This window comes from Thermobia domestica, chromosome 11 (assembly GCF_964235325.1).
Source record: "Thermobia domestica chromosome 11, izTheDome1.hap1.1, whole genome shotgun sequence".
NCBI classification, from domain to species: Eukaryota; Metazoa; Arthropoda; class Insecta; order Zygentoma; family Lepismatidae; genus Thermobia; species Thermobia domestica.
The window spans coordinates 45,519,507-45,545,935 of NC_137464.1; the positions used below are offsets into that span (position 1 = coordinate 45,519,507).

Consider the following 26,429-nt stretch of genomic DNA (forward strand, 5'->3'; position numbering starts at 1 on the left):
TCTCAATATCACAAAATGAACACTAAAAATATCAAATTATATTATTATTATTATTATTATTATTATTATTATTATTATTATTATTATTATTATTATTATTATTATTACTGTTTCGTCATCGCCATATCTTCTTTTTTTTTAAAAAAAAATTACTACAAAAATTGAATATAATGCGGTTTCTGTTTTATCTTTTATGAGGTGTGAAAGGCAATATTGAAAAGTACCGGTACACCAAAAGATGAATATAGTATATGGGTAAAGAAAGTGTAATTTTAGCATTTCTTTCATTTTATTCAGGTTTTACTAAAAACTGTTTTAATTTTTGCTCAATATATTCTTCTTCACAAATACCATTACTTATAGCATTACAGAGCGGTCAATTTAAAGTCGATATTTTTTCTGTCAGTTTTTTTTTTAAAGCAGTAGGCTAATAACTATTTAGATGTTCAGTTTTAATTACTTCCTCTTGTTTGTAATTACATCTTTCTTTCCATTATTGTAAAGAACATTTTTAAAAGGATTCCGCAACAAAATGAAACTAAAAGTCATCATCATCATCATCATCATCATCATCATCATCATAGGTATTATGCCGTATTGGCAGGTCACTTGCAGCAGCTGAGAAGCTTCCATGCTCCACGGTCCTCTCCTAACCTTTTCGTCTTCACATACGATTTCTATGTTTTGATATCGTCCATTAATTGTAGTCTCCTTCGTCCCCTCCTTTTTCTTCCTGCCAACGTACCCTCTAAGACGTCCCTCATGATACAGTTCCTTCATATTCAATGTCCCAACCAGTTTCTCTTCCTCTTCTTAATAATATCAAAAAAAAATCTATTTACAACGACATTGCATATCTATTTTATGAATTTCTTCTATTTTTATATCTTAGTTTTGGGCAACGGTGTTTAAAAGTACACAATCTGTCGTGTAGAAGAAGAAGAAGAAAATTTTTATGTTGTTGATTCTAAATATAAAGAAATAAGATTTAATCTTAGTAGCTGAAAATATATGTTGATTTTATGTGTATAATCGTTACTCTTAGTTACCATAACAGCAGATAATTGTTTGTTTAAAACGTTGCTATGACAATCAAAAAAGAAAAGTATAATTAATGGAGTTTCGGAGAATAAAGGTAATAGTGATACAAAGTGTCGTGCCTGATTTTATGTAATTTGATCGTGTTGACATTATTTAAAATTTACACGAACTGTGGGCTGAAATGTAACGTGAAAAATAATAGATTATAGTCGTTACATCTCAGAAGGTGGTTCCTATATATAAGTTACATATTCTCCCCACCACTTCCAACACCCTCTCATTCACTTTTGTTCGAACCAGTTAATTCTCCACATCCACATTTTGAAAGCTTACAATTATCTTATAATATTTTTTACAAGAAATATTTGCTACTTGTGAGTTTCCTATTGCTAATGTGTATTGTCAGCAGTATTTTGTATCTATGGTCTTGCTTACATGTTACTTTAGACATTAAATAAAGTAATATATATATACCGTAATATATATATATATATATATATATATATATATATATATATATATATATATATATATATATATATATATACCGTAATTGTATAACCGATCGATATCTGCCCAGATAATACAATATTTATGTATGTTATACTTTCGTTTGTTTATTTCATATATTAAAATGCTAAATAATAGCACTTCTTCAAATATGGATTAATTTGAGTTTTAATATTGAATAAATATATTTTTAAAAAATCACTTCAAATTGAATTTGATTCAATTTGAATGTAATTACATTTTTGACATTCCATTTAAATATTCTAATGTCTACTTGTAATTCAACATTTCAAATATCCGTTTTATATATATTTATCTATCTATAGGATAGATAGATAGATAGGTAGTCAAAAATTAATTTTGAAAATTTAACACAATACTTAAGTCTAGTCTATGTCACTTCTGGCTATGTTTGAGAGTATAGTTTTTCTCACATTGACAAGAAAAATGTTTAAGGTACAAGCTATGTAAATCAAATTTTTGAAACAACGGCTATGGTTCTAAATTATTAAATTAAATTTTGGGAAATATAAAATTTTATATAAAAGGTACTGAATGAAAAGAAGTATCCAAAATCAATAAAACGATTAGAAACCCTAGTAATTTCATAGCTCATATACTTACGTACTGTGGATATATACAGGGTGTTTCAAAACAACACCGACAAAGTGTGAGAGGTGATTCCTGACACCAAGATAAGACAAAAAGTATAGACCAACCTGGGTGCACAAATGCTTCCTTTCAGAGTTATAGGCTGCCGAAAACAAGAAAAAATAAACTTTAAAGGTTCATAGTTCCAAAACTATGGGATCTACTGTAATCGGGTAAAGACTTCACTTAAGAATTAGTATGTGTCCTATCCGAAAATCCATGTTTCATAATCCTACGGCTTCCACAACAATTTTTATAGAGGTAGCTTGTGAGTACTTCAAATTACATGCTCGTAGCCAAACTCCCTCCATAAAAATTGTTGTGTAAGTACCGCAGGATTCTGAAACATGGATTTTCGGATAGGACATATATTATTTCTTAAGTGAAGTCTTTACCCGAGCACAGCAGATCCTATAGATTTGGAACTATGAACCTTGAAAGTTCATTTTTTTGTCTTATTTTAGTGTCAAACACCCTGTATATATATATATATCGCAAATAAAGTGCAAACAGTAGCGGAAGGATTAAATTTTTACTTGTAATTTGCACCAGCTCAGTTCATTCACCGCCACCCCTCCATTTACGTCCACACATTCGCGTAGGCGGTGCTGAAATCCACTCACACTCACACTTCGAGGACGGTCCAGGACGCTTCCTGTCTCCAAGAACTTAGCATGCCACTTTCGGATTGCACTCTCAGTCGGTGCCGGCTTTTTGAACTCTTTGGTGAACTTTCGACACACCAGAATTGGTTATTTTAGCTCTGCGTACCACAGAACACATTGCCCTCCCAAACTGACCCTTGCCCTCCTCTCCCTCTCTCAACGTGTTCAGAGTTGCCGCTTATCTAACAGTGTTGCCAACTAAAAATTTAATCCTTCCGCTACCGTTTGCACTTTATTTGATTTCATTAAGAGCATTTATGAAAATTATAAGCAAATTAAATCTGTCCAGACTTTATGAAAACCCTGTATATATATATATATATATATATATATATATATATATATATATATATATATATATATATATATATATATATATATATATATGTGTGTGTGTGTGTGTGTGTGTGTGTGTGTATTGATTGATTAATTTTGAATTGAATTTAACGATGCAGTATGAGTGATGCCATATGAGATGTGGACCTACTCATTAACGTGGAATCTGAACGGCATGAGCTCTCGCCGGGAATCGAACACGAGTCTCCCAAGCCAAAGGCGTATACGCTAACCACTTAGCCACGAAGGAGCTCCGCGCGCGTGCGTGTATGTGTATGTTTATCATTCAAATGTAAATTGAATTTGTAGTTAAGGATGTGTCAAAGACAGTAATATATGTCGTATGCAGTATTTCCAGACGTCCTGCTTTACCAGGACATTCATTCTTTTTCCGGCTCTAAAAATGGTCTGGGCCGGCTTTGAAGAAAATCGGAAAATGTCCTCTTTTCGGGGGTATTGTGAAGTTTTTTTTTTCTATTCAACACTTGTTATAATAAAAGTTGCTTATGTTAATATGCGGCAATGTTCAAATTCAGAAACAAGTAAAATACATCTAGCTCTAGGCGTGAAGGAAAGATTTCCGTAGATCGGCATTGCAAAAGTTAGTTGTATAAATTACATTTTCGCAGTATGCTGTTATAAGAGGAGAGAAAATAGAACTGGTGACTAGTTTTCGATACCTGGGTAGTATTATTAGTGATGATATGAAGTGTGAACTTGAAATAAAAGCAAGAATAGAAACGACGAAGGAAGTCTTTAGGAGAAAGAAAAGACTACTTTATGGGACTATGAATATAGAGTTGAGAAAAAGACTTATAAAATGCTTCGTGTGAAGTACATGAACTTTATGCAAGAATGATGAAAAACGAGTGGAAGCTTTCAAAATGTGGGTGTGGAGAAGAATGGAGAGAATTTGCTGGGTCGAGAATAAAACAAATGAGAGACTGTTACAAATGGTGTGGGAGAAAAGAACAGTTTTAGGTATTATTGACAAGACGAAGATAAACTGGTTGGGGCATTGGCTAAGAAGAAACTGTATCATGAGACACGTGCTAGAAGGTATTGTGTGTCAGAAAAGAGAGGGGGCGGGCGAATGAGACTATAATTGATGGACAATATGAATCGAACCGAAAAATCGTACTTGAAGACGAAGATGTTAGAGGAAGACCATGGACGTTTCTCAGCTACGGCAAGTGATCTATGATCATAATATAGATTCAACAAATTTGTGGACTAATACAAATCTATTGTGAAATCTGAGAATGACTTATTTTTATCAAACTCTGTTATGTGTAATGTTGCACACTACAGTTATTACTGTCTAGCTATTAATAGCCCAGTACATTATTTCGAAGATGATATTCTGGTTGACAAGCAAAATTTCTTTACTAATTATACATATAAGTGACCGTCGAGTTATACAAAAAAGTCAAGCTATCGAGATTCTACTGTATTGGTTATTTCTGTATAATCTATAATTGTGAAATCAAACTTCTTATCATGCACTTCGTGTTGTACACGAAGCTGAGTCTTCATTATTTCTTTCTCGGAAACCGAAAAAACATCTATCTCCAACACGAAATGTTTGCCATCAATACAATTTGCATTTGCTTCCGTGTAACTCCTCTCGATCCCTTGTGCAACACTTTATACCTCTTTTCTATCCCCCCCCTTCCACTACCATACATTGTTCAGATTTCTACGCACCATTAAGGGTTAAAATTACCGCCACGTATCTGCAATACCTTTCAGCGTTGAAAGGAGACAGGGTTGTTGTAGAACAGAAAGCGGAATGCAGATTACCCTCATTTCATGATGAAATGAACGCCGCTTAGTTATGTATGCTACTCAAAAGTTAAGATTTCTCTTGTATTTCTGTCTGTGGTTTTTCAGACTCCACTACATATAAGAATAATGAGATTTGTGCAATGTTTGTGCAACATTATATATTTTTTTTTAGAAAAAAAATTTCTCAAATTACATATTATTTACGAGTGTAAGGGGTACACACTGTTTTGTCTCTAGGTTTCTTTTTTTTTCTCATTTTTGTACGAAAAAAATAATTTAATCGTGAATGAAAATTACAAAACCAGTAATTCAAAGAAGTTGTCTGCATTGAACATGGCTTCAAATTTAAATCTAACTTTACTTTTATATATATATATATATATATATATATATATATATATATATATATATATATATATATATATATATATATATATATATATGTATATATGTATATATATATATATATATGTATATATATAGGGGTCTATATATACAACCAAATATCAATTTCGGTGGTAGTAGCGGCGGGAGGTTAACATCTATTCGAAGGAATGATTTGATATGGCCGCTAAAATAATTTAAGAAACACGGACAATATTTTAAAGTGATGCTTAAATAGATTCCGTGTTTCAACTTTAGCTCCATTATATATATATATATAACGTCCAGCGATTATGTACTGAGGCTGAGGGTATGCTGATTATAATAGTGGAATGAAGAATATATGAGAAAACGAAAAAATCCACACATACTATGTTGGTCTATCGTAAAGTTCACTTGAGGCGAGCTGGGATTGACCGAAGGACCCAATGGACCAAGGGTGAGACCTCCACCATTTTTTATTTTTTTAAAATCAAATATTATTTACTAGCATATATTACCCGCTTCGCTGGGTTGAAATGAAAATTTAAATGCACAACTCCATATCTCATGTGTTTAATACCTGTGAAATATGCTTGCAGTAAATGTTAACATTATATCGCCTGTCATTTATGTTAACCCGCCGAGTGACACGGTCATGCGGGTTGCATATAAATACGTTTATTTTTATACCTATGATGAACTAACAAAGGATTTGTACGTTATGGACACTTGAATGGTCAATTATCTCAAGACACTGGTAATTAAAAATTAAAGTGATATGATAAAAACCATCTAGGGTCCAAATCCTAATAACCCCCCAAAAATGAAAGAAATTGGTTCAGCCGTATTAGCGTGATGAGCTAACAAAGGATTTGTGCGTTCTCTTTTATATAATAGATATTATTACACACAAAATATTAGGGAAGAAAACAGAATTGGAAAGATTGGAACAAAAAAGATCAACAAATGTCTGTTACATAATTAGCAAAACATTTCAGTTGCTTGCTACAGACAAAGAGCAACAGTCAATGATATAAATGTTGAACATAAAGATCAGTATTAACTTTGATATTATTCTCAAGAATTAATGCTGCCGTATTAATGGTTAACTGGATAATGAAATGCCTTGCTTGTGGAAGGTTTATAATCTAAAACAGGGCTTTAAATTTCCGGTCGCCAGGTCGTCATTGGCGACTAGAAATTTAGAGCTGGCGAGCAGTGTTCAGTAGGAATAGTTTCTGCCTAAACTTACAAGGCTGAGCAATTTTTGTTTCACACGAAAATAATTGTCACTGAGTGAGAGGAAACACGGAATATGAAGTCTTTCTTTGTCAAACCAAAGGGGGGGGGGGTGACCTCTCATAATTTGTGTGAGAGATACTGGCGACCATCATTTTTGAATTTGCGAGTGCGTCTCACTTTGAAATTTTGCGCCCTGATCTAAAAGGAGCATATGTTTTGAACAGTGATATTTTTATGATTGAGACGGAGAAAGAACATAAATTTAATTTCAGCTACTTTGTTTCATTTACTAGTTCTTAATTCTAGGACCTCCCCCAGTAGACTCATGGTGTTAAACCAAAGTAGAAAATTATCGGCCTCTACTGAGGATAAATGCAAAATCATGTACACCACAGGGATACATAGTTCTTTATCAAACCTTAACTACCTATTGGGATTGTGAGAGCATCATCATGACCGATTACCTTCCCAAAGGTGCCACAATTATTGGACAATGCTACAATGACCTGCTACAAAAGTTACGAGCAAACCTCAAAACATTCAAACGAGGAAAACTGCGGAAAGGTGTGCTGCTGCTCCACGACAATGTACCGTATCAAAATGCTGACATTGTCAGGAGATAAGCAGTCACTTGTGGGCACGAAATTTTTACCGCATACCCCGTACTTGCCTAATTTGGCACCGTCCTACTTTTTCCTCTTTCCCAAGCCGAAGAGATTTCTTAGCAGAAAACGTTTCTCTTCAACTGAGGATCTCATTTCTGCAACATCAACATTTTTCACAGAGCAACCTACACAGTTTTACAAAAATGGCATATATAGGTTGAAGCACCGATGGAAGAAGTAAATTTGCGTGGTGACTATGTGGAGAAGGAGTAAGCTCTTCGTGAAACATCAAGCAGCTCTCTCAACTGAAAGTGCTTCAAGCCACATCTTTGTTGAACGCCCCTAAGCAAAACCCTGAATTGTTAAAACACCTTTCTTTTATTTGCACACTTGTAATCTTAATAAACCTAATTTTTAATAGTCCTCAATGATAATCTTCGTTTGAACAATCTATCTTGAAACGTTTGTCAATATTTCTTGTTTTCACACGTTATCTGTCTAACAAGAACAACATATCAGTACGTGTCTTTTCTATTACATTTTGTAAGTGAACTTTCCTGCTCAGAATCTGAACATACTCTCAACACTCTCCCCCCGTTTCACTGAATTGAATTACAGACTTCTTAAGTATGAAGACAAACTTACAAAAGAGTCCAAAACTGCAAACAATTGCTTCTTTTACAACACACCTAAACCGTCCGTTTGATCTGACCTTTTTTTCTTCTCTTCTTCTTTCTCCTTTTTCATATTTCTCTAAATAGACAACAGAAAATATATTTGCTCTTGCATCTTGACTCGTTTGGCAGCAATTTTAGTTATTTACCTATCACGATCTAAAAGTTGGTATTGCAAGGGTTTGCAGCTAGTCTTTTTGCTTGACTGCTTTCCTTCTGTATTTACTTTGGTTGGTGAAGATTTGTTTTTCCTTTGTTTTGCTACTCTTCTATAGTTCATTTTCAAACTATCACTAATACCGTAACTATTTGACTGTAAAATTGTAATTGCCTATCAAATTATTTCATTCCGGGCTTCAGGATACGAAACTGCTAGAAATTCTTCCAGCTTTTATTTGGTGTCGAATGTAACTCTTTTTTTTTTTTTTAACTCAGTGCTGCCTTATTTTTTTCATACAATTTTTGTGCTACGAAAACGGTCAACAAATATTACATAATAGTTTATATGGTTAGGTTTTAATCACAGTAAATAGCATTTACATATTACTGTGTATCTGTGTTACGACACATATGTGGTCAAATGTCAGTAGGGTTCCAGCCTGTCTGTTTCCAAGTTCAAGGAAGGAAAGTTAAATATGGATGACACTCTGACGCGTATTTCATGAAACAACTGCGCCAGAATTAAATCTTAAATATTCATCTACACAATCAATAGTCTCATCTTAAGCAAGATCTGTGTATTCTTTAAACACCTTTCATTTGTTTTACATCTTTCATTTTAGCTTTAATGAAACTATTCTTCAATAACCTCTCTTTGAACAATCTACCTTGAAACTTTTTTCAATATCTCTTGTTTCCACGGGTTATCTGCCTAACAATTACAATACATCGCAATGTATCTTTTCCATGGCACTTTCTGTGTAAACTCGTCTACCCAATATCTGAACATTCTCTCAACATTCTTAATTTTATACAAGCAATATTTCACTAATAATAATAGTAACATTTCAAAATGTTTAAACAAATACAAACAGCAGGACATTGCCAATCAGTAAGCAATAAAAAAATAATGTTCGTATTTTTGAAAATAAATGGGTTAAAGTAAATTTACTGAGCCATTTTATCTTTCGTGTCTTTCAATCGTCAATAAGAGACCAAGAAGTTTCACCTGTGCTCATTTAAAAGAGGAATATCGTTGAAAACAAACATAAGACAATTAGTGGGTGTCCAATCAGCCATGTATCAAACAAAACTCGTTATATCTTTCGATCAATATTTTCTTCTGTGATAACGATAAACATCTTTGAAGAAGTTATCATTTTTGTCACGCATTAAAAGAACAAAAAAATCACTAATTATTTCATTTTATAAAAGTGATTGCTTTCAATGACATTCCTTAATTGAATGAAAATAGATAAAGCTTCTTAGTCTCTTATTGAGGATTGAAAGACACGAAAGGTAAAATGTGGCCCACTAAATTTATTTTAACCCAAAGAAGTTTCAAATACGAATAAATACAATACTTTTTGCTCTCTTATTGAAAGCTGAAAGATATGATAAAATATGGTCCATTTATTTCACCCAAAAGATATATTTAAAAAAAAAATCCATGACATTTCTCATTATCTAAATTATGCCAGAAGCTTTGAATATGATAATGCTTGTATTATTTGCTCAAGTTGAAAACCAAAAGAATATGTTAAACGTAGAACGAAAATAGTCTAATTCCAAAATGATTCCGAGGAAGAAAAAGACAAACGTTGTTAGGTGAATCAGCAATTTACAAGAGCATTCCGTTTAAGATGATTAACCTTGTATACTCCAGCACGCTAATCTCTCTATATAATTACAAGTCAAAAAAGACAAGAAGAATATATATATATATATATATATATATATATATATATATATATATATATATATAAATATATAGATATATACTGGGAACAAATTAGGTCAAGAAGACTGCCTAAGGATTTACCGAGTTTTTTTTTTTTTTTCAACGAAAGCAAATGCGATTAAGAAACGAGCAAGAACTAAATACATTAGCCCACTTCTTTCTGTTGTAGCAAGAGAAGTTAAACTCTTAAGACCTCTCTCGCTACACTACAGTCAAAAAAATAAGAAATTTCTTGGTTAAAAAAAAATGTTTTTCTTGAGTTTGATGGAATTGGTGCTGTAAACTAGAAGCCACGTCTCTTATTGGTTTTCTAGGGCGGAAGTGCTCCCGATACTGTCAAGAGGTTTGTAAGACGAAAGAAGGAAGGAAGGAGGAAGAAAAGGACATCTAGTTGAGGAACAGTTACAACACACAGGAAAAAAAATGTGAATCCAAATAAAGAAATAAAGAAAAAAAAAGATGTGTAGAGTAAAGCTCCACCAACCCAGGTTTCAGCAAATGTATTGGCGTCGTCTGGGTCCATGTTCTATTTTCCGGTGTAGGGAGTGAGTGTGGTAGTGAGACGTCAAATCTCCTTCACATCCAATAACTCGTAGAGTACGTCGTTTCCTCCACCTATACCATTTCATTTCTACAAGTAGTCATCTTTTCGTATTGCCTGGAACAATGCCAACCGAAATTAGGGGGGACCTACTACACGGCTTATCAAAATGGATTAAACTGCTGGTATAGTTTGTGTGTGTATATATGCACTGTCAGACTTTGTGGCTCTTCATATTGCAGCAGGAATGCTTCCACCGCTAGAAGTGACAAGTACAGAGATTGGTGTATGTTTTAAAGTCTTTTGACCATTGTTATTTTGAGAGACAGGTCACCGCCCAAAGGACTGCATTTATGATACTACTGGAGGGGATAAAATTTATATTCAATCATAAATCTAAGCATAAAACCAGGAGACTTTTGTCTAACTAATGATTTTTAATAACTCTGATTACCGCCTTCGGTGGTTAACAGTTTTGTTAGTGGATTAAGCAGAGTCATACTCAATCTATCTTCCACAATAAAAAGGACAGGATAGAGCTAAGCTGAATTTAAGTGCAGCAGTTATTGTTGTGTGAGAGAGGGCTTTTTCGCAGTTATAGAGGGTTCTCATACAAACGCATTGTTTGCTACCATTCTTCGGGTTCTAACGCGAACAAAGGTAATTTACTCAATAGGAAGCGCAGTGCTTCTTTAGTGTTGCCATATTTCAACAAAAATTTCCACTTATTACTCAGTAGCGAAATTTTAGGGAAGGGGGATCTCTCCAGCGATATATGTAAATAGTTCACGCTTTTTATTAGTAATATTACTACGTTATTGATTAATATAAATGGTACTGTGCATCTATCCATATGAATTGGTCAAGTTGTATTGGACAATTGCTATCCGCTGCCCATTATAAATGACACTCTTGCAATTTCTGACAAATCATTTTTTAAATGAAATAATGAACCGAATCATTTAATAGAATATCTTAGACATTTGATTTCATCAGACCCGTAAAATCTTTAGTTTCTATTTTTAACTAAACATATTCAAAAATTAGCAGGCATGAATCTAAAGGGAACTAATGTTACCCCACCAGAAAATTATGTCACCGCCTTGTGTTCTGGCTATAAGCAAGGGTCTCAGTCATTGTTTTTGTATTAGAATAAATTACGATGCAGCACTGAAGGTATGAAAGTCGATACCTACTACAGTAGACCAAAATCATAACTAAACTTATTATTATCAAGGGCGGGTTAAGAGGGGTATTAAGGACAGTGTAACCCCGGGCCTTCAGGTGCTCAGGGGCCTCCACTATGATCAAAATTTCAACTGGCTGTCTAAAAAGAATCATACAAAATAAATCGCCATCATAAGATAAAATATGACCAAATGTGGCTGGTTCCAGTGAATAACCGGCTAAGTGGAGAAGAGTAAATTTTACAGGAGAGCAGTTTAAAGTTAAATTTTACAACAGTTAATATGCTAATTTTGAGATAACAAAATGCTGTAACTTCCTCAATTTTATGAATTCGCCTTAGCCGCTTCTACACAATGTAGAACTCAGCAAAAGAAGCTTATACCTGTAAAATCTCAATTTTCAAAAAAGTCTACTTAGCCGTTTATTCACTGGAACTAGCTATATACTGTATGAAACATATTCACATAACTTCCCTACTGTACTTTCACAGAAATGTATTAGGTGAAATGAGCAGGAACCACATATTTTTTCGACCCCCGAACCTCCAAATGGGTTAATCCAACTCTGACTATTACAAGTTTCTAAGTATTCAAATTTGGTACCTCGTAAATTTACGTATGTAAATACTTGTACCGGATTATTACAAATGATTGACCCGATCTCATAAATTCGCTGTAGTTTTATTATTGGACATACGTATTGTCACAAAACTTTGTAGATGCATTGAAAAACCCGATTTTTTTGTGTGTGTGTGTGTGTGTTGCTAGTTCGATTCTGATTGCTGCCACGAGAGCGCAGTAGGGAGATTTATTCAAGATGGCGACAGGACCAGAGAAACCTTATGTTATGGTCGAGTTCCTAACAGTGCAACGACACTTCCGAACGAAGTTTAACAAGAATCCACCAACTGCTTAATCCATTCGGCGATGGTGTGCACAGTTTGTAGCTTCAGGATACCGCTGTAAGGGGAAATCAAGTGATTGGCCTTAGTAACTGAAGACAAGGTCGAGTACGTGTGAGCGAGTGTGAGCATGACCACGTTCTCCGGACCTAACCAAATGCGATTCTTTTTGTTGTTGTACGGTTATGTTAAAGATACAGTGTTTACACCTCCTCTACCAACAAAGCTAATATAACTGAGAGGTCGCATCAGCAATGCTTTTCAATGGACTGATAGGGACATGCTTCACCGAGTGTGGCAAAGACTTGATTATTAACTTGATATTTACAGAATTGCTAGTGACACATATAGAGCACTTGCAAAATGACACTAAAAACTTTGAGTTTTTTTCAATTCGTCTGCAATATTTTGTGACAATATGTCCAATAATAATGCTAGAGCGAATTTTATGAAATCAGGTCAATCATTTGTAATAACCCTGTACTTTAAGTCTGGTTTGAACAAAAACAGCCCACCAATCGTGTGCATTGAATTGATTAAGTAATGGTAGTTTGGAAAATTTAATTCAGAGTTTTTAAAAAATAAAGATTGATTATTGAGACATCAAAACATAGAAGAAAGGAAGAATAAAATGAAACAAAGAAAATAAATCAAATGATATTCAGAGAAAAGATAACAAGAACCAAAGAATATAGCAGTTGCCTATGTTTTCCTGAACAAGCCTAGCACATCTACAAATGCAAAGGTTAGCGGGATTCTACAATTTACAATGCAATGTTTGTGTTCGAAATAAACAGAAATGTATAAAATCTATTTTTATATATACTACGACATTAACATCTCTATAAAGTTGACATAGGCTATCAACTTCAAAGACTTCGATGCACGCCATGTTTGCAGATCTCTTATCTCCACTTATGGAAGCAACTTACATTATGCTCTTGTTTCACATTTCGATTATCATTCTTCTATTTGAAGATATCACATAATTACTGTAAAATTAGCGGTATTTTAATTTCGCCGGGATGAGGCCTCTTATTCTTTAGTTTGAGTACAATTCCACAGATTTTGAAACTCAATATAAAGTAAGCAAATATTCTCTGATTTGTGTTGTATGTCTATTGTAACAAATAAATATGGCTATTTCCTTAAAGTAATGATAGAAATGTAAAATGATAGATAACTCGCAGCATTGGACACAAAGGTATTATACAGTACGTCCCACTGGTTATCGGCCTTGAGCTGTCGTTGAAAATAGCAAAGCTGTTTCGTGTTATTTGTTTCTGGTAGCATATTGAAAGGTAGCAAGTGGCGGTACAAGCCAAGGAATATTATATTTGAACCAAACGTTTGCGAAAGAAACTGAAATTAGAGATTGCCACACAGCTGGCGAACACTTTTGCCATCCTGGAACGTCAAAACTGCAGCCACTTATGGTTCATATTAAACAAAGTGACGGACTGGCTACTAGTTGGCCTTGGCGACTTACAGATTGTGTTGGCCGTGAATGTTCAATCCTCCCCAACCACCACTAACCCAATTGCCCACTGTTTACCCATAATAAAAGCACACTATTATCTTAGATTAAACACATATTTCTTTAGTAGCCACACCGTACATTATACTATAAACATCATAATAGAAAATCATGGTATATGTTATGTATCAATATTTATGAAAAAAAAAAAAAAACAGATAGTAATCAGTAGCATAATTGTTTTCATCTCGCCTTGGTATGACTGAGATTTTTCATTTGTTGATAAAGAACTACGGACAAATTAAATTAAAATTAGCACAGGCGGTTGAAGCTGTCCGTGAATTGACTAACACAGATCGACATATGACTTACCGCGAAATTCAGGGGACTTTAGGCATTGGCATGAGCCGATTACAAACAATATTGCATGATCATCTAGGTGTAGAAAAGTTTGCCCTCGTTGTGGATCCCACACAATTTAACTCAAGCACAAAAAGACGCCCATGTGAAGTGGTGCAAAGCTATGACAAAACGGTTCAAGTCTGGATCATCTAATTTGGTCTTTAGCATCGTAACAGATGATGAAACGTGGATTTGTGCATACGAACCGGAAACAAAGCGACAATCTGCTGTGTGGGTGTTCCGCGATGAATCTAAACCAATCAAAGTTGTTGTGCACGCAATGTGCAAGAAATGATGCATCATCTTGTGGTAAGTCAGGTCATATTGCAACTGTTGCACTAGAGAATCGTAAAACAATCACTGCAGAATGATACACAATCATATGTCTACTAGAAGTGCTGAATGAGAGCAGACAGTCTAACCTCAACCATCGAATCACTCTGCATCACGACAATCCCAGCTCGCACACAGTAGCTGCCACATCTAATTTTATGGACCAGGAAAACATTGAAGTGATGACATATCCGGCTTATTCCCCTGATTTAGCCCCCACTGATTTCGTTTTGTTCTCAACAATCAAGAACATGTTGCATAGGAAGCCCTTTTTGCACTTCAGAAGAAGCCATCGAGGCATACAAATTGGATGTTTCCCAGGTACCAACTTCAAAGTAGCATAACTGTTTCAAGTTGTGGTTATATTGCATGAAACAATGCATTGCTGTACAGGAAGAGTATTTTGAAAAACAATTGAAAAAATGTTGTACTTTGATGTTCTTGGATTCTATCATTTTCTCGAAACTTTCAGTGCAACCGTCGTACCAGTAGCACTTATGATCCATGAAGTATGTTAAGTACCCAGATTATGAATCGTGTGTTACAGTATCGTAACAGAATTATCTACTATGGTTGCAACGTGATAAAAAAAAACCAGCATAGAAATTATGCTGGTGTATTTATGAATCGTGTGTTACAGGATCGTAACAGAATTATCTACTATGGTTGCAACGTGATAAAAACCAGCATATAAATTATCAATAATAAATCTTAATATTGTTACCAGAAAAAAGGTGTAATGAATTTTGATTTCGATTTACGTTATTTTATTCCAAATGTATTTGTATATCCAGTTTATACTGTATCTGTAATAGCAATTGTAGTATATGAATACACGACAACCGTAAAGCCTGATTCAACAGCAGCCACAGTTTTATTTTTTAAAAAAGTTTAAAGCATGAAAAAGATGTTCAAAATGTTTTAAACATGTTCTAAAACACACGAAAAAACATGTTTTAAACATTTTGAACAGTTTAAAACATGATTTTAAACATATATTTCAAAATCGTGTAATACTTATGTGTTAACTTTTTAACAATTCTCTTTCTCTCGCAGATACTTTAAAAAATAAATAAATAAATAAATAAATAAAATAAAATAAAAATAAATATATGTTTGAAACAAATCCTTAAAATACACATGTTTAAAACAAAACGTTTAAAACGTATATAAAATTTATTTTAATCAAAACAACCCTGCTGTAGATTCAAGAAGTCAGAATCCACTCGTTGTAACAGCACTAAGTTGGCCACGGTAATTTTTGAAACGACACGATAAGGACATGCACCAGTGTTTTTTTTGGAAAAAAAATGTTCCGGGGCGGCACACACCTAGTATTCGGAGGGGCACCGCACATATTATTCTCACACGGTACTATTCTACTTACTATTATATTATAGATGTATTAGTTTGGTGTCCTCCGGGGGGCAGCGCGCCCCCCAAAAAATATATCTGAAAGAAACATTGACATATATTATCTCACAGTTTGACTTTGAATAACTGACCGCAGCTCGACTTATTGCCGAATGTCAAAACTACGGGATGTTTCAGAGGAGACGGCGCAACGCCGTGATATCATAAACCATGAATGTGATCTCAGAGACGACGTTCCCCCGCACTTTTACTCCTAGTTATAATGTTGTTAAAGTGATAGTTGGGATTTGGAGTGAAAAATGGAAATTAAAAAGTTACCAAACAAAATAATGCATTCCGATATTAGAGGGACTATAATTACATAAAACTTCGTACGAAAAAAAAAAAGAAATCTTTCAGTTTTAGTTCCATGATTATGCCCTTGACGCTAAGGGAGACGATGACGATGGAAGAATTGGTGGAATGAGAATGTGGAAGGAAACGGGAGTACCCAGAGAAAGAACAAAAGTGGACTCATATTGCGTTTAATAAAGCAAAAGACACACCTTCCTGTACGGTAGACAAAAGTGTGAGAACTGTTATTAAATTGATATATTTTATTCAATCATACTATTCAATTATATGCATAAAATGTCCATCTGTAGACCAGTGGCGTAGGAAAAGAGCTGAGGTGCTTAAGCCTACCCCTTCTTAGTATAGTGATATTAAAAAATGTTTCTACTAATATGCAGTATTCTATTTGTTATTACCGATAATATCACTTTTCTTATCACAATCTCTTGTAAACAAGAAAATAGTTCACAGCTTTATGGTAAGCACAGATAAATCGAATGAGATACACTCTATGGAACAAATACTGCAACTTATCATAGGGTCTACTAGTCGACTCTTACGTTAGTACGGACACAATGTAGTATTTTTCAACTACCTTTCGTAAAAGAAATTAGATAATGTCTCTTCAAGTTAAGAGATGGAATTGAGTTTCTCATACTGAATTAGTTGATAAATGTATTACAGCTGATTAATATTATAAAGTTGTAAATTAAGTATAAAATACGGCAATTATAAAATACTACCAACTTGTGTTTAAGATTAGCTTAGACTAGAGCCTTAAGCCTCAAGAGGATCCCTTCCTTTTTAACCACCGCATAAATTTATAACGAAAAAGGTTATGTATGTTTCGCAGCTTCGAAAGTTCTACATTCAGGGGAAATTCAAGACTATGATATGCAATGAAATACGATACAAATCCCATTGATGTAATTTTTAGAACTATTAGTAAATATATGCTTGACTGTTTTAAAAATATTCTACCTTCGTATAGATACTGTCGTTCTTTTCAAAATTGAATAAACATCCTCTGGATTGTAATGGTGGATGTCATATACTTCTGTATATGGCACATTACATATGTTTGGCTGAAGTAAAAGCATAAATTGCTAAGGCTTATCCAAAATTCATTAAAAATTTAAAATCCTTTGAAAGTGTTAACGTTAATATTAATCTGGAGGAAAGATAGATAAACTTCCTAAGATATGGAGTATGATTGTAAATGACACATTATTTTTAAAATAGTAGAATCTTGAAACATAATTGAAGATTCTCTGTAGAAAAGAATCTAAGTGCCAAAAAGAATAGTTACTGTAACAGTAGAAACAAAAGATAGTAAATTGTGCCCAAGCGTTACAAAATAGAAAATACTATTGCTTAGAAATACAACCTAGCATATAACGAAGCTATGTGTCAAAGTCTAACTAAGGCATGAACATATTTAAAACATAACATAAGTGAAACGACTTCAAGATGGCACTTACATTGTTTTCTACAGCGAGCCTTCAATTAGATTATATCGTCTTTTATACATTCTGTATAAAGAAACCAATTGTCATCTAATTCGTCACAATAAATGTAGGTGGTACTTACAGTAGATGTCAAGAGATATTTCCTTTACTACTGGCGACGTAAGATTGGAGTTAATCGCGACACAGGCCAATTTGGAACCTAACATCTTCCTATTTACATTGGGCAAGAACAGTTGATTCACCGTCATTGCATCGGTAGAAGTCTCCGATTTGTCATCTGTCAACGTTCGTCCAAGCCACCAAGTAACTTCCGGTCTCGGGTGTCCTGAAAATAAAACAAAACCATCAACAATATTTAGTTGACTGCTTACATTAATTTAAAGCGGTGGTTCTCAATTTCGGCCACGCACTAGATTAATTGGTTCATTAGTTTGTATTTTAATGTCCCCATTCATACATGCTATATGAGACGTGCCTCTCCAGCAAGCATTTTCAGCTAAGTGCTATGTGACGTCACAGTTTGCTGACGTTGACAGGTCACTTGCTAATGTTGACAGGATTTGATGGATCACTTGACATTGATAAGGACAGTGGTGACATGTAAACAAAAACACCGATAACGTAGTCGAAGATTTTACAGACTCCATGACTGCGTCTAGGGTTCGATTCCCAGTTCGATTCCGAGTATTAAAATTTTAACGCACTACGATCATTCGGATTTCCATCTTAAACTTCAGGTGCACTTGTCATATAGCCTTGATGTTTGAAAGGGACACTGAACTCCTATAACCGAAAAAAAAAAAAAAAAACAACGACAACAACGAAAAGACCAAATTTTAATCTTAAGGTTTTTAATGTGATTCTCCACTTGCTTTTTCGAATTTTCTTCCTACCTCTAAAAATAAGGATAGTTTACAGAAGGATGAAAATTTGAAAAAAAAAAATCGGATTTTCTCAAAAATGGCTCTAAGGATTATATTTATATTTCATCAATACATTTTCCAATAACAACCCCATTCTCTGGTATAAGTCATTTCTCTTGGAAAAATCGGGAAGGGGTAGTTTACTCCTGGGGGTGAGTTTGTTTTACATGATTTCCTCAAAAATGACTGACGTGATTCTGGTAATGTTTCATAAATATATATATCATTAATAACTGTATAAATTTGCGTAAATTGCTCCTTACAAACAAATATACAAGGGGTAGTTTACGCTTGGGGTGAGTTTATTTTCAGATTACTTTCTCAAAAACGACTCAGGTGATTTTGTTTATATTTCATAAATAAATATTTCATTAACACTCCAATAATGCTGCATAAACAACGTCCATGAGAATACCCATAAGAGATAGTTTACTTTTGGGGTGAGTTTTTCTTTGACACTTTTGTGAAATACGACTTCTGCGATTTTGTTACTTTATGTTCCAATTTTTCATTAATAATTCTAACATACGGCATACATAATTTTCTTGCCGCAATATCTACAAGGAACAGCTTACTTTTGGGGTGAATTTTCTTTGGACGAAATTTTCCGAAAATGTCTTACAATTTTGTTTGTATTCACAAGAGAATGTTTCATCAAGAACTGTAGCACGACACGATTTAGTTTAACGAATTGGAGCAAAAAGTTTAGTGTAGTTGCTCCAAGGGCGCCCCTCAGGGAAGGCAAGGTGGGGCGCTCGCCTTCCTAGAGGAAATTGTACTTCGGAATATCGAAAACCTAATAGAATTTTTATATTAGTTACAGCAAAATTCAAACCTATATTTGAAATGTCGCGTATACTTGCTCCCCCTTGGAAACCACAATATGGGCATCCTTGAGTGGCTCGTACTTTCTTTTTTTTTATTTTGATGTGAGATCACCTCTTTCAGTCTGTAGGTACAGCTCATTATCATCCTGTATGTATGTCAATGTATTGAAGAATCTAAGATCTGATATTATAGTCAGTAAGAAGTCTATCCCATTATAAAGGCGATTCCGATACAGAGGAAAGAAGACAGGTAATTCCCCTGTGAGTTTGATGTACCCTGTGTCCACAAAAACACTCCCTAATTTAAACTGATTATACAATGGAAACTTTTTGCAATGTGTTACGGAACTGGTTGATGCCTCAACTTACTGAGATAGGTGACTAGCTTCTTCAACAAAATGGAGCACCACCGCATTGGCATCGTACCCGGTAACTTTCCCAATGAGGTCCTGCCAAACAGATGGATTGGTCGTGCTGGACTCTATGACCAGGTGTTTCTTCACTGGTGTCCTAGGTCACCGGATTTACTGTTTGTGATTTTTTTCTTGAGGGAGTATAAAAGATATAGTGTACGTACCTCCTCTACCTACATCCACGAAAATTCAGCAGATCAGAATCACAGAAGCTGTAAACACAGCCCCACCGGATATGCTTTCCAGAGTATGAAATGAGCTCGACTATCGCTTAGATGTTTGCCGTGTGAGAGGTGGGGCACACATTGAGTGTCTGTAATGAACATACATCACATGAAACTTTATGAGTTCTTACACGTCTACCCAAAAAATGAACACAATATTCCCCAAGGTTTTTATTTTATACCCAAATAAAATCGAGGAGTGTTTTTGTGGACACACTGTATATCACAACACAAATTCACTTTCCCCATTATATGAAGAAATAAAATAAAATAAACTAGATGATTTGACAATCTTTAGTGTACCGAAGCCAATTAACTTCATAAAATAATGATTTCTTAACAGGAAATTAGTTAATTTGGCGAATAATGGAAAAGTCGTACATAATAAAGAAAATTAATTACTGTGAGTAAAGGAGGGAGAACGATAAATGTTTACTTGAAAATACCTCCAGAAGAAGAAAGTTACGTAACTTTTGTTTGCTTCTTATAGACTTATACTCACTCACAAGAAAGTAAACAAAATTTCAAGTCGAGGGATGTATAGAGATGAATAAACAGTAAAGAGTAATGCAAATTTCCAGGAAAATAACATTTACCTAGAATTCATCTTAAAAAAAAAAAAAAAAAAAAAAAAAGGACCCTCTTTCCTTCATAGATTTACACAAAAATTATATTATCACTGCCACTACTCCGTTTACTTCAACATATTTAACTTGCTATGATCTTTTCAGCTCCACAAATATAATAAAAAATATAGATCAGAATTCTAAGAAACCAGGGGCGGATCCAGGGGGCGATATGCAACTTTCTTATTTTAAGTATAAATAAAACCAATCTGAGAACTTGAAACTCTTAAAAGTAGCTCTAAGTAGCAGTATTACAATTCACCGCCCCCCCACCCACACAAAATTCCGTCCTGGATCCGCCCCTGTAAGAAACTAAAAGAAAGGACCTTTGTTACGGTTGAAATGCACATTAATGAATGGAAACGCACACTAATGAATGGGAATATAGACTTGAAAAGATTTCACATATTTTACCATAGATGCTCCTTCGAAGACAAAAAAAAAAAAAAAAAAAAAAAAAAAAAAGAAAAGCTATTGGTAAAGTTTACTATAAATTTTCCAATTGAGCAAAGAAAAAAATCAAAAACTGTGGCAAATATCCTACCAAAATTCTTGTAAACCATCAGCATTTACCTTGACATATACTAATTAACCTTAAATTAATTTATAAATTCATGTTCTTCGGAAATTCAGTAACTTCTGGTGCGAAGTGTGTCTGTTTTAATCCTTTTCTATGTCTTTGCAGTGAACAATATCTTGGGCGTTTTTTTTTCGGTTTACCCACTTTCCATAAAAAAAAAAAAAAAAAATCCATATTTTTATTCTGCTAATTCTCGCCTTAGCACTCACTCTATTCCGAGGCCGTTTTTTCACTGTAGCACTGAAGATATATAGTTTCGAAACTATGAATGTGGTATTAAAAAGTGTGTCGTAGTATTGAAACAACTTTTGATCCACTCTGCAGTACTTACCTCCAATAGAAATTCGAGTACTTGTCCGGATTACATTGTAGTAAGCGGTTCCGTCTCATAATAGCATCGGAGTTGAAAAAACATTGAAGTCCAATCAATTAATCAATTGAAAATGCATACCGGTATATCAAAGACGTTATTTTATGCAAATTTTTTGTGCGTATTATTTTACGCTGCATGATTAATGCTTAAACACAGGGACGTACGGAAGGGGGGGGACACGGGGGTCCGGACCCCCCCCCGAAATTTCGACTTTTTAAAAATTTAGCCTAATTTTAGGGGCAATTTTAGCAATTTTAATATAAAATAGCTTCATATTTAGTTTGAACCCCCCCCCCGAAATAAATTCCTGGGTACGCTACTGCTTAAACATATTCAACAAACTTTAAAAGTTCGTCACTGAATTCTGTATGTCTGTGTGTCTGTCTGTTGTTTGCGATTTTTTCAATTTTGAACCCTGCATTCGATAGAGGACCAAAAACTATCTGAGAAAGTGATTTTTTTTCTGCGTAACTCTTACCGTTTCCGAGATATTGGCCAAAAAATGGCCGATTTCCAGAAATTTAAGGAGCCATATCTTGGAAACCGTAAGTCATAGAGAGATGATATTGATGTTGTTCAATACCTAAGAGAATGGTAAACATTTTGGTACCGATATTAATTGGTGACCACTGACCAACTGACACTGGCCAAACCAGTGGCCAGTTGGACAGTGGCCACCGGCTACTATTTGGTACAAAAATATTTACCATCCTCTTAGGTGTTGATCAACACCACTATCATCTTTCTATGACTTACCGTTCTCGTAATATTGGCCAAAAAATGGCCAATTTTCAGATATTTAAGGAGCCATATCTTGGGAACCGTAAGTCATAGAGAGATGATATTGGTGTTGATCAGTACCTAAGAGGATGGTGAACCGTTTGGTACCAAATAGTAACCGGTAGTCACAGATCAACCGTCTATTCTCCAATTGGTGACCCTTCCCCAGATATTGGCCAAAAAAGTTCTAATTTCGGGAGATTTAAGGAACCATATCTCGGGAACTGTAAGTCATAGAAAGATGATATTTTGCATTTTTTTTTTGCGAGAAACAATACAAGGGGTGAATAAAAAGATTTATTTTTACATGTAGGTAAAATCACAGTTATCTTTTCCGCTCTCTCTCTCTCTCCATTCCTTTTATGTTCGTTCTGGCAATGATCTTGGAGCATTCTTAACTAGTTTACTTATGTATTTCCCTTTAATAAAAACTTGTGCTACTTCTTCGTTATATTATATATATATATATATATGTAAATCAACTGGAGTACAATAGAAAGGACAGCAAAAATTAAACTGTAGCATATCGGGACATCGTGCGAATATTAAAAAATGCACTAAGTGATTTAATTAACAATAAATAATGATCTCTGTACTAAATATATTTATTAATTTCTGCAACCATAATTCATTTGTTGCACTTCTTATATTTCCTGCAAGCTCAATGCGGCTACTATCACTAGGAACGTACAAAGAAATTTATTTCGGGAGGTCCAAAGCTTTCCGAGAGGTCCGAATTCAATATGAGGATAAATTATATTAAAATTTGTAAAATTATTCCTGAAATTATATTAAATTTTCAGAAAAGTCGTGATTTCGGGGGTTCCGAATCCCCGGGATCCATCCCATGTGTATTTCTCTGACTATTGCTAATCTTCAATAGATAATCAATTGTTTTGAAGTTTTTTTAAAGATAATATAAACCTCCCTTCATATATGATTAAAATAATACGAACTTTACTTTTTAAGGATCTTCACTACGGCAAAATTAAACTACCGCTAATTTTAGAGTTTTTCTGTAATATCTTCGAAACATATAAAAATATTCGAAAAGTAGAAACGTAGTGAACTAGACAATACGATTGTGCATGTAATACCGTTATCACAACTCATCTATCTGCTTTCTATTTGCAACTGTAATTAATTTAGCATTTTTTTTATGAGTTTTGTAAATAGCGGCATACCAAAAGGAGATAGGTGAATTGTGCTAAACGTATCACATACAAAATCGTACTGTCTAGTACACTACGTTTCTGCTTTATGAATATTTTTATTTGTTTTGAAGATATTACAGAAAAAACTCTAAAATTAGCGGTAGTTTAATTTCACGGTAGTGAAGATCCTTAAAGCAATTGAACAATGTTGCTGCAGTTAAAGGAACCAGTCAGTTGGCCACGACAGTAGCCTTGATTTTATGCATTGCAATAATTTTACAGATAAATAATTTTCCAATATCTAGAATAAAGTGTGTAACTTAAGAGTGAAACAGTGTACCATTTTCTCTTTAAAATTTCTCTATATAGCAATTCAGCTGCACACGAAATTGAGATTTTTTCCTGCAAACAAACGTCATTCAAAACACAAAACATTATGCAAGCATACTTTTGGCATACGGTATGTGGTTTGAAGGGCAGCGCCAATTGTGCTTCTAATGTTTATCTTATAACTCTATGGGCTTAACTCTTACGTATACAATATTTGAGCCGTTTCTAATCTCTAATAATTGCCAACTAATAACCACGTAGCCAAGGGGGCCGATTTCTCTGTAAATTTGGGGGGCCATTCAGATGCAGGAAGCATATATGAGAATTTTAAGACAAATTGAATTCAAATTATGCCAAATATTGTAGATTCATAAATAAAATGCGGGGGCCCACATGAGCTTTGGGAAGGCCTGGGCCCCCTCGGCCCCCCAGGATCGGCGCCTTTGCATGTAACTTCAACTGGCAGAGATTTCACATTGTCCAAAAATAAGATGAAATAGGATGCTCCGATTAGCTGAACCACTGTTATATACCTTTTCACCTAACTCTTTATCGTGGACCAAACGGTTGGGCTTAAACGGGTAGACGAAAGAAAGAAGAAGAAAGTTTACTCTAATATTTATTATGGATGTTCCTGAATAGAGATTTTGAATCAGCTGGGATTCCTTTGCTAAGAAATAGATTTGGCGAACACTGATAAATACTACGATTATTGTATCATTACTAGTATATCAATAGCTTACATTCAGCATGGTTACTAGCTCAAGCTATGTATTGAAACAATATCCTGGCGGTATTTCTACCTCCGCGCTCTCTCGTCCATCCCCTAGTTTTACTTTTTTAATATCGTTCATCTAATTTTACACCGCTCAACACCGAATGTAAGTCAAACAGGTACACTGGACCTATGCTAACCGCAACACTGGATCCTGGTGTTAATGTAACATACGAAAGTGATAGTCTGTGTTAAATTCGTATTGTATTAATATCACCATTTTTCTATTATGTAGGCAAGCTTTTCAAACATTTTTATAGTTGTATACAGTAAGAAAAGGAATTGCCAATTCAACACAATGGCTCTAGGCTACTCAAGTTATGTTAAAGTTTGTCACATGCCTGATCCTAATTTCAACTCCATCGCGGTTTGGAGTATAATGTTAAAATGGCAGTCGTTAAAACAACCACCGGATATGATTAGTTATTTCAGTAACATACTATTGGTTTTATATATATATATATATATATATATATATATATATATATATATATATATATATATATATATACAGGCACGTAGCCAGGATTTCGTAAAGGAGGGAGTTCTTGACATGAAATACTGTGGTCATCACACCAGGGGCTCGATCATTTTAAACAATTTTACAGGAACATATTTTTGGCCAGGATTTCGTAACGGGAAGGCGGGGGGGGGGGGGGGGCATGAAATTCTGAAGGTCCAGGAGCTCGATCAATCTAAACTAATTTACTATCAACATATATTGGTTTGTGAGGATATGATGGTAAGTATTTTAATAAACTATGAAGAAAACTCGAGTAAAATAAAAAAAAAAGTATTGAAAAAGATTATACAATATTTACATCCTTCCTCTGTTTATTCAAATATAACGATTTTCCTTTCATTATGACCTCAACTATTATAAAAAGTACATATTATAAAAAGTACATACTCAATAACGTCTTGTAAAATATTTTGGAATATCTCCGTTCCTTTTTCTGTTGAAGCAAATGTTAACAGAATTTCCTTTGCAAATATATTTTTGTTTTTATTATTCCTTCAACTACTGTCTGTTTCAAATGACAGGTTAAAGAAGCAGTAGAAAATTGTTTTCGAAATAACATGTTTAATATTGCAAGAATGCGATGACGACAAATTATGATAAAAAATGTCCACGCTGTTACACAACGGCACTATACTTTCGGAAGCTTGAAATCTCCCTGACTAGTAGCAGAAATTCTGAGAATTCCGCAACTTTTCTAGAAATTTCAAATTCTCTGACTCTTCCAGGATATATCGCTCACCTCGCAACCATGTATTTTGCAAGTAATACAAATTTCCTCATAAGAAAGAGTAACCAAAAGCTTCTGTAGTTTATTTTTAACGCTGATCCTTCTTTTTCTCATTTCATTTTGTTTCATCCTTCCTTAATTTTTTCATTTCTGGTCTCGAAGGGGGGTCCGGACCCCCCCCTTGGCTACGTGCCTGATATACAGTTGCCAAGCAACTACTTTTACAAAAAAACATTTCTTTCTTATTGAACACACATGTCTTTTATGATGGATAATAAAGTATGGCAAATATTATTTATTATTACGAGAAACGAACTATAGTCGACGACGGCGAGGAACAAGGTAAACATAGGAACAAGAAGATATGGCAGCACTTCT

The 26,429-nt window shown here is 34.3% G+C and overlaps 1 protein-coding gene across 1 annotated transcript in view; it reads right to left on the reverse strand.

Moving 5' to 3' along the window:
- The window catches only part of LOC145664067 (synaptogenesis protein syg-1-like), a 997,265-nt gene that overhangs the window by 416,660 nt on the left and 554,176 nt on the right, over positions 1-26,429 (reverse strand). Inside the window, exon 5 of the mRNA XM_081730408.1 lies at positions 17,918-18,121. Coding sequence (XP_081586534.1) covers positions 17,918-18,121 — 204 coding nt within the window. The remainder of the gene's footprint in view (positions 1-17,917; positions 18,122-26,429) is intronic.